This window comes from Myotis lucifugus, unplaced genomic scaffold (assembly GCF_000147115.1).
Source record: "Myotis lucifugus unplaced genomic scaffold, Myoluc2.0 scaffold_581, whole genome shotgun sequence".
Classification (NCBI taxonomy): Eukaryota; Metazoa; Chordata; class Mammalia; order Chiroptera; family Vespertilionidae; genus Myotis; species Myotis lucifugus.
The window spans coordinates 359,059-369,557 of NW_005871629.1; the positions used below are offsets into that span (position 1 = coordinate 359,059).

General features: G+C 41.4%; 1 protein-coding gene across 3 annotated transcripts in view; it reads left to right on the forward strand.

The window, feature by feature from the left end:
- MAPK8 (mitogen-activated protein kinase 8) overlaps window positions 1–10,499 on the forward strand; it is a 54,659-nt gene that overhangs the window by 33,083 nt on the left and 11,077 nt on the right. For all 3 annotated transcript variants that reach the window (XM_023745781.1, XM_023745780.1, XM_023745779.1), the window contains exon 10: window positions 2,504–2,581. In XM_023745781.1, coding sequence (XP_023601549.1) covers window positions 2,504–2,581 — 78 coding nt within the window. The remainder of the gene's footprint in view (window positions 1–2,503; window positions 2,582–10,499) is intronic.

A 10,499-nucleotide genomic window follows, 5' to 3' on the forward strand; every position in this document is an offset into this window, starting at 1 on the left:
CACATGTGAGAACATGCCAATAAAAAAAGTCCTATAAGATTTGCTGGGCCAAAGGATATTTTTCAATTATTTCCAGATTACCCTCAAAGAAATTGTAGCGGTTTGCATTTCTCTCAGCACTGAATAGGAATGTCTATGTTACCCCCACCTTCACCAACAGAGAGAGTTCATTTGTAATCTTTACAAATCTAATATCGTAGTTTTATTTTATGAAGGTAGTTGAACATTAATAATAGTGCTTTGATAGTCATGGAAATATTTCTTTCTTTAAAAGATTCCCTGGGGTGGCCTGGCCTGTATTGCTCTCAGTGGTTAAAGCATTGGCCTGTCCACTGAAAGTCTCGGGTTGGATTCCGGGTCAAGGGCATGCACCTGAGTTGTTGCAGGTTCAGTACCCAACCCTGGTCGGAGCACATTCAGGAGGCAACCAGTTGCTGTGTCTCTCTCACATCGATGTTGCTCGCTCTCTCAAAATCAACAGAAAAAAAATATCCTCGGGTGAGGATTAACAAATTAAAAAAAAAATGCTTCCCTGGGATAGTTAGGCCAGGTAATTTTTAGACCCTGTTTACCTCATTTGTGTTGTTGTTATGTGATGTTTGAACCACTTTTGTAGCTACATGACTTTGGGCAAGTCACTTGATCCCTTTTTTTACCTGAACTTAAATAACTGGGCACAGAAGACTTGCTATTAAGAACTATGTGCCTACATATTGGGAAAGCGAAAGGGACTGCAGAGGTATAAACAGACAGGTAATCCAGCTATAAATTTATTTGGGAGGAATGAATTTGATTCTTTCTTCTTAGGAGTGTAACCAGAGATTAGTTTTCTCTGAGTTGAATCTGGGAGACATGTAGTTAAATTCTGTAGAATCTACCAGAATGATATAATTGGGTAGAACCGAGTACATTTTTACATGTAATAGGTAATATGCAAGGATATAACTGTGGGCCAGAGTGTAGTATGGAAATATCTAAACTGATATTCTTATATCTCCTGAAATCTTAGTAGGCCACCAATTGTAAAACACACCATAATGTGCCACTGGTTATACGACCCAATTTCAGAGACATTAAACTGTAAGAAAAAGTGCATCTTAAAATCAGTGGAACATGGTGTTTTTGTTTGCATAAGGACATACCTGGGATTTTTGAGAACTCTAGACAGGTTCGCCTTTATTTTGCATCGTTTCCTCTTAGCCCCACTTGCTTTTCCATGATTATCTGCTCACTGCCTCTTTCAAGATCTGCTGACAAGTTTTAGCATCATAACGCAAAGAAATCCATTGCCAAAGCCATTAACTGCAGATCACTTTGCCCAGTTAGTACTGCTGATTAGCTCTTGCTTGTCTACCTAATCCCTTTTCATAAAGGGGTGCTGTTTTCTCATTTTTAAAAAATCCTCCTACATGGAATGCTTATCATTCCTTTTTGTTTCTTTGAAGTAAAGCTTTTCCCATTCTTTCCTCTATCAAGACTTCCTATTTTTCTCCTTCCAAGTCCAAGAAGGTCACCATAGCAAGCAAATTTAGGTGTCTCTAGCGCTTGTTCATTTCAACACATCCACTTATTTTACCTTATTACCAACAGAAACATTGTCATACCCTATAATCACAGATTCTCTATCAGAAGTTTAAAGAATTAAAGACTCCTTAAGATTCTGTGCTACATTTTTGCTTCCACATTTTCTCAGAAGAGGGTACATTGCTTTTATGCAGTTCTTAAATTATTCCAGGACCCCAAAATGATAAGGAACAATGGCTCTGTAGCTTCTACCAGAAGGTTCTTCTTTAGTAGATGTTCAGTCACAGGGCTCATCACACAACGTCAGGCCACTGAGGAGAATGCAGGGCAGCATCTGGTGGAGCTGCTTGGGTGGACGTCCTCGCAGCCCTCTGCCCACAGCAGGCAAAGAGCAGGGTCCCATGGAGAAATTGTGACAGTGATAGCATGTCAGGCTGCAGTTTTTAAGGTTTTCAGGTGTGGCTATCTGCCTCTTTTTTTTTTAATAAAAATGTATTTTCATACCATTCTTCCACACACACTTTCATTTAAATCATTTAACAGGTATCTGGGTTAGCACCTACAAGTTCCAGGTCCTATCAGGAAATAGACGCTAATAAGACAGATGACTCGAGCCGTCTCTGAGACCGCATTAAACAAGTGTGTGCAGTACAGCGTGAAATGTGGTCTGACATGGCGTAGTACAGAGTGCTGGTGGAGTGGGAAAGACAAGGTTTCTAACCACAGTTCTATCTTTAATCCACCTCTAGGAACACCAGTTAAGGCAGAGATTTTGTTTCTTTCAACATAATTCTTGGCGGAGGATCAAATAATTGTTTTTAACATCTTTGAATCTTAGGCTGACACTTACAGACCCTCTACCTTTGAAGGATACTATTTGAAGTACTTAATGTGTGTAAAAATATTTATTTAAAACAGATGTCTTGTGAGGTTGGCTTTCAGACTTTAAAAAGCTTGTTTTTGTTCACCTCTTTTTCAGAATTGATATACAAGGAAGTTATGGACTTGGAAGAGAGAACCAAGAATGGAGTTATACGGGGGCAGCCCTCTCCTTTAGGTTGGTTACAATATAAGCTTGGTTAAAATTACAGTTTACTTCTTGTGTTGTAATCTTCTGTGGCCTGAAACCTGCAGTTCTTTCCATATTTACTACCATTACTATTCAAAGTTTAATCAGTATAAGAAGTACAGTTGGGATGGTTAAATTGGAAGCATTGGTATGTTGTTGTACCAGTGCACTATACTATGCACTGTACTAGATACTACGGTGCACTGCGCTATACTATACTGCACTATATTATACTATACTACACTATACTATACTGCAATGCACTATAGTATATTATACTGCTCTATACTGTACTGCACTATCTAATAAAAGAGAAACATGCAAATTGATCATACCTCCTCTACACCCACAAGCCACGCCCACAAGCCAATCAGAAGCGAATATGCAAATTAACCCAACTAAGATGGCGGCGGCCACAGAGCTGGAGCGAGCAGGAGGCTTCTTCCATTGCCAGGGGCAACAGAAGCCAAGCTTCCCGCCTGCCCTGCCGGCCCATAGCTCCACTCAAGGCTACAAAGTTTTAATTATAGAAGATAAATAAATCCCAGATACCCGCTTCCAGCCTGCAGCTGTGGCCAGCCTACAAACAGCCATCAGCCCCTCACCCAGACTGGCCAGGCACCCCAGCAGGACCCCCCACCCTGAAAGGGGTGTGGCCAGCCTGAAAACAGCCCTCAGCCCCTCACCCAGGCTGGCCAGGCACCCCAGCTAGACCCCCACCCTGATCCAGGACACCCTTCAGGGAAAACCAGCCGGCCCCCACCGGTGCACCAGGCCTCTATCCTATATAATAAACTGTAATATGCAAATTGACCCTAACAGCAGAACCACTGGGAATGACTGGTCACTATGACACACACTGACCACCAGGGGGCAGATGCTCAATGCAGGAGCTGCCCCCTGGTGGTCAGTGCGCTCCCACAGGGGGAGCTCTGCTCAGCCACAAGCCAGGCTGACGGCTGCCAGCACAGCGGTGGTGGCGGGAGCCTCTCCCACCTCCTCAGCAGCGCTAAGAATGTCCGACTGCAGCGTAGGCCTGCTCCCCGCTGACAAGTGGACATCCCTCGAGGGCTCCCGGGCTGCCAGAGGGATGTCTGACTGCCAGTTTAGGCCCGATCCCCCGGGGAGCGGGGCTAAGCCAGCAGGTGGACATCCCCCGAGGGGTCCCAGACTGCGAGAGGACACAGGCCGGGCTGAGGGACCCCCCCTACCCCCCAGTGCACAAATTTTTGTGCACTGGACCTCTAGTACTATATTATAATACACTATACTATACTTCACTATACTATACTGCAATGCACTATACTACACTATAATATACTATAATGCACTATACTATGTTATAATGCACTATACTAGTACTATACTGCATGATACTATACTATAATAACACTATACTATACTAACATATGAGTGAATGACTTAATCAAACGACTTAATCGATTTCTATGGTACTGACATTCCACTGAAGAACAGAAAGTTTTTTGTTGGCATTATTGTCTTGTCTTCAAAAAAGAAATTTCTCACAATGCAATATACTTACTTTTCTATGATTTTAACAGTCTTTTACTTTGTATAAGTAAGCTAAAGCATCATTGCAAAATTTGGTACATGTGTGATACCAAGTTATTGTCTTTCTTTGTCCCTTTGGTATTTTTGATTTGTTGATCAAAGGCAGTAACATTAAAACTACCGTTAGAAAGTGTTCTGTTTCGCCCTGGCCAGTTTTGCTCAGGGATTAGAGCATCGGCCCGAAGACTGAAAGTTCCCAGGTTTGATTCCTGCTCAAGGAGATATATCTCGGTTGCAGGTTCAATCCCTGGCCCTCTCTCTCTCACCCTCCCACTTTCTCAAAAAAAAAAAAAAATCAGTGGAAAAATGTAAGTGTTCTATTTCTAAGAAGGAACCTGATCTGTAGGACTTAAGCATTTTATCTCTAGAGGCCCAGTGCACAGATCCGTGCACCAGTGGAGTCCCTCAGTCTGGCCTGCGCCCTCTGTAATCCGGGACCCCTCGGGGGATGTTGGAGAGCTGGTTTTGACCCGATCCCCGCAAGCCAGGCCAAGGGACCCCACTGGTGCACAATCGGGGCCAGGAAGGGATTGCGGGAGGGCTCTAGGGCATCTCACCCAGTCCTGATCGGCCAGACCCCAGCAGCAAGCTAACCTACCAGTCAGATGCACCCTGGTGGTCAGTGTGCATCATAGTGACTGGTCGAAGCGTCGGACACTTAGCATATTAGGCTTTTATTATATAGGATAAGCTCATTTCATTTTAATACTTGTAAAAGCATAAAGAAATGAGGGAACAGTTAATGACAGGCAGCATATACATACTAAGTATACATCTACATGACAAATACTGTTGTTTATGTACTTTACTAGTATTTCATTCAGCCCTCAAAACCCCAAAGAGGGATTTTATGTACAGTTTACAAATGAGGGAACTAAAATTCAGAAAAATTAAATGCCATAAGGTTGCAAATCTATTGTATAGAAAAGGTAATACTTGAAGCCACATTTATCAATAACTTTGGAGGGAGTGGTTTCCCCAGCATCCCATATGCCCTCTGGCCAGGAACAGAGACTTTTCTGGCTACAGAGAGCAGGGCAGTTTTATAGAAGAGGTGACATTTGAGCTGAGCCTTGAAGACTGAGTAGTGTTTTAATAGATGGGTCTTAAAGTTGACTGAAACTATGCCATTTTAGTTATCCCTGGAAAACTCTTCCACATTCTAAGAAAAAAATTGTATATTATATCTGTTTATGGGGAAAAATTTTAACTATAGTTTCAGATGCCCATTTTGTTTTGCTGTAAACATATTTGTTTAAATCATTTTTGTAGCTTCCTATGACATTTTGGTTATATTTTAAAGTTTTTAAATGTTTTGTTAAATCCTTGATTAGAAATGCAATTTTCCAAATTATAATATAGATCCTGTTGAAAATATAAATTGGTTTCAACAACTTTTATTTAGAATTTACTTGTAGCAAAACTATGTTGTAAATGCTTTAATAACACAGCTAATTGGCTTGTATTGTTAAACAGTAGTAGTATAACTTAGTGCTTAGGTGGGATTGGAAAGTCCACAATTTGTGAGTTCCACATGCAGCACACGGTCCTAGGGAGTGACCCATGCTTGGTGTGTTGGATGTTTGAGTAAGCTTAGTACGCTCATTAGAGCAATTGTATTTGTTCTTAATTGTTAAGTGAAAAATTTGGATCCTAGACGACTTAACTGTGGTTACAAGAGAAGTCAGTGGAAAGGACAGGATGTCAGGTTTCTGGACGTTTTCTGGGTTCTCATTGCTTGGGTAGAAGAGCCTTAGTGAAGCTGTTATTAAGATACTCTATTCTCAGTTATATACAGAGAAAGAAGGAACAGTCTTTGACGTAAAAATATCAGATAACCACAATAACATTTCTACTTGATTTAAAAAAATGAATCATTAAGAAATTTGGACAAAAGGAAATTTCAATAAAAAAATAGAGGCAAGAAAAAATATATATGGTGGAACCCTTTTATGAATTGAATGTTTCAGTACAAGTCTTCAAAGCTAGCCATTGTATTTGTATACTCTTCCTTCGCAACCAGCAAATCCAATAGTGTCGTATGGATTGAACTTTTTTAAAAGTATAGTATCTTCATTTCACTCTGGCTGGGAATCTAATGGACCTTTCTTGGGTCTAAAAGGTCATCGCAGTTCTCCTTTTATTCTCTCCTGTCAAGGCCTGAAGTACTCAGTCTGCTTTCCTTTTTCCTGTTGCACCTCTAGTCACCTGCTCTGTCTCTGTGGTTCCATTCCTTCCTGTCTCCCAGCCCCTGCCCCAGCACCTGACCCTCCTGGCTACTGCCTTGTTGCATTTGAAGATAAGCTCTCAGAGAACCTTTTATGTTTAAGTTTTTATTGTTCATCATTAGACAGAATGGAGGGCTAATTTCAGACAGAGATTCTGTGTTCTGGAGCAGCGGTTTTAAACCTACTTAGTTTTTAGCATCGTTGGGTGCCTGAAACTGACTCCTAGAAATTTTGGAAACCATTGCTTTGATCTGTAAATGTATTCTTAAGAATTTTTGTACAACTTGCATGGTTTAGTATACTTAAATTTGGAATGACCCTTATTTAGTGATCGTGAAGGGCATTAAGTACTTACCATGTGTATGAATCACCTGAAACACATTCCCTACCCCCAGTGTCATTCTCTCCACCCCTGGCCTTGAGAGGATTTTTCTGTAGGTTAAGTACAGACAGCCCTCGGAGATATTGCGGGTTTGGTTCCAGACCACTGTAACAAAAGAAGTATTGGGAGGTTTAGAAAATGGCGGAGGCTTAGACGGACGTGTTGGTGCTTTGTCCCGGAGCAGATAAGGGCGAACAGCTGAAACAGGTAACACAGAACCCGAACAAGCAGAGGAGATTCAGCTGAGAGACAGTCTGCAGCCAGGAAAGACAGAGAACTCCTAGAAAATGGGGATGGTTAGAGATTGAGGCTGAAACCTCCCCCTGGGCGCCAGCTCAGCGGCGAGACTGCGCCATCTTGAGCAGCTGTTATCCGCATCCAGAGATCTGCTACTAACCCGGACGCAACGGCTCTCAAGCAGCGTGACTACATGAACGCAGAGGAGACCTGCTTCCCTCCACGAAAAGCAGATTCAAGCAACAGCGGCCTCCTGATCACCACACGCTCTGTCTGGGGAACAGTTGCTGTGTGTGAAGCCTCCCTCCACCAGCCAGAAGAGCCACCACAGCTGTGAACAGCACCCACCAGAGGCCCTACTATCAACGGAGGAGCCGCTGCTACCACAACCGCCCAAGGAGCAACCACAGCCCGAGGAGCCACTGCCACCCAGGGAGCAGCCACTGCCACCCAGGGAGCAGCCACTGAACGACTCAACAACTAGATATGTCAGTGAGATCAAACATGGGTAGACAAAGAAACCCCCAAAGGAAAGAAAAGGAGGACTCACCAGAAAAGCAGCTAATTGAGACAGAGATATGCAACATGACGGAAAAAGAATTCAGAATAAGGTTCCTAGAGTACATGCACCGGATGTTCAAGAAGCAAGAAGAAACAGATGAAAAAATCAACTACTTATGCAAGAAGCTAGAAAAAACAGATGAAAAAATCAACAACTTAAGTCCCAAGAAGAAATGAAGAGCGACATAGCTGCAATAAAAAACACCATTGAAAGTATCAACAGTAGACTGGGAGAAGCGGAGGACCGAATTAGTGAATTAGAAGACAAGGAAGCAAAACACACTCAAACTGTACTGCAAATGGAGAAAAAAATTAAAAGGCAGGAGGAGAGCCTAAGGGAGCTTTGGGACAACATGAAACGAAACAACATACGAATAATAGGGGTGCCAGAACAACAGAAAGATTAACATGGATTAGAAAACCTATTCGAAGAAATAATATCAGAAAACTTCCCTGAGGTGGGGAAGAAAAAAGTCACACAAGCCCAGAGAGTCCCAAACAAGGTGAACCCGAAAAGACCCACACCAAGACACATCATAATTACCATGGCAAATGTTCAGGACAAAGAGAGAATCTTACAGGCTGCAAGAGAGAGACGGAAAGTTACATACAAGGGATCTCCCATTAGATTATCAAATGATTTCTCAACAGAAACACATCAGGCCAGAAAAGAATGGACGGAAATCTACAAAGTGATGCAAAGCAAAGGACTGAATCCAAGAATACTCTATCCAGCAAGGCTATCATTCAAAATTGAAGGGGAAATAAGAAGCTTCACAGACAAAAAAAGGCTAAGGGAGTTTATCACCACCAAACCAGCCATGCAAGAAATGCTAAAGGGACTGGTGTAAAAAGAAGAAATAACAAGCTCAGAAAGAAAACAGCCACACACAAAAAAAGAAATGGCTACAAACAAGTACCTTTCAATAATAACTTTAAATGTAAACGGACTAAATGCTCCAACCAAAAGACATCGAGTGGCTGAATGGATAAAAAAACATGACCCATACATCTGCTGTCTACAAGAGACCCACCTCATTAGAAGGGACTCACACAGACTGAAAGTGAAGGGATGGAAAAATATCTTTCACGCAAATGGAAAGGAAAAGAAAGCTGGAGTAGCAATACTTATATCGGACAAAATACATCTCAAAGTGAAGGCCATAACCAGAGATAAGGAAGGCCACTTCATAATACTAAAGGGATCAATACAACAAGAAGATATAACCCTGGTAAACATATATGCACCCAATGCAGGAGCACCCAAATACATAAAAAAACTCCTGGAAGATATCAAAGGAGAGATCGACAACAATATAATCATAGTAGGGGACTTTAATACACCACTGACATCACTGGATAAGTCCGCTAGACAAACAAGCAGCAAAGAAACAGCAATCCTAAATGACTCACTAGATCAGATGGACTTAATTGACATATTCAGAACACTTCACCCCACAGCTGCGGAATATACATTCCTCTCAGGTGCTCATGGGACATATTCAAAAATAGACCACATATTGGGTCACAAGCAAAGTCTCCACAAATTCAAGAAGATTGAAATCATAAAAAGCTTCTTCTCAGATCACGATGGCATAATGTTAGAAATAAACTACAATAAAAACAACCCAAAATACTCAAACACTTGGAAGCTGAATAGCATGTTATTAAATATTGATTGGGTTACCAATGACATCAAAGAAGAAATTAAAAACATCCTGGACACTAATGACAATGAAAACACAACAATCCAAAACCTATGGGACACAATGAAAGCAGTCCTGAGAGGGAAGTTTATAGCTCTACAGGCCTATCTCAAAAAACAAGAAAAAATGGTAGTTAATCATCTAACTCTACAACTCAAAGAATTAGAAAGAGAGCAACAAGAAAACCCCAGAGTGAGCAGAAGGAAGGAGATAATAAAGATTAGAGCAGAAATAAATGACATAGAGACCAAAAAAACAATACAGAAAATCAATGAAACCAAGAGCTGGTTCTTTGAAAGGATAAACAAGATTGACAAACCTCTAGCCAGCCTCACCAAGAAGCAAAGAGAGAGGTCCCAAATAAACCAAATCAGAAATGATAGAGGCGAAATAACAACAGACCCCACAGAAATACAAATGATTGTTAAACAATACTACGAACAACTCTACTCCAACAAACTAGACAACCTGGAGGAAATGGACAAATTCCTAGAAAAATACAACATCCCAAAACTCAATCAGGAAGAATCTAAAAGTCTCAATAGGCCAATAACTATGAAAGAAATTGAAGCAGTCATCAAAAAGCTCCCAGCAAACAAAAGCCCAGGACCAGATGGCTTCTCAGGGGAGTTTTACCAAACTTTCAAGGAAGAATTAAAACCTATCCTCCTCAGACTACTACAAAAAATTCAAGAGGAAGGAACACTTCCAAGCTCATTCTATGAAGCCAGCATCACCCTAATACCAAAACCAGGTAAAGACAACACAATGAAAGAGAATTACAGGCCAATATCCCTCATGAACATAGATGCCAAAATCCTCAACAAAATCTTAGCAAATCGGATCCAGCAGTACATCAGAAGGATCATACACCATGACCAAGTAGGATTTATCCCAGGGATGCAAGGATGGTACAACATCCATAAATCAATAAACGTAATACATCACATAAACAAATTGAAAGAAAAAAACCACATGGTCATATCAATTGATGCAGAAAAAGCATTCGACAAAATCCAACACCCATTTTTGATAAAAGCTCTCAGCAAGGTGGGAATAGAAGGATCATACCTCAACATAATAAAAGCCATATATGACAGGCCCACAGCCAACATCATACTCAATGGACAAAAACTAACACCATTTCCCCTTAGAACAGGAACAAGACAGGGATGCCCACTCTCACCACTCCTGTTCAACATAGTCCTGGAAGTATTGGC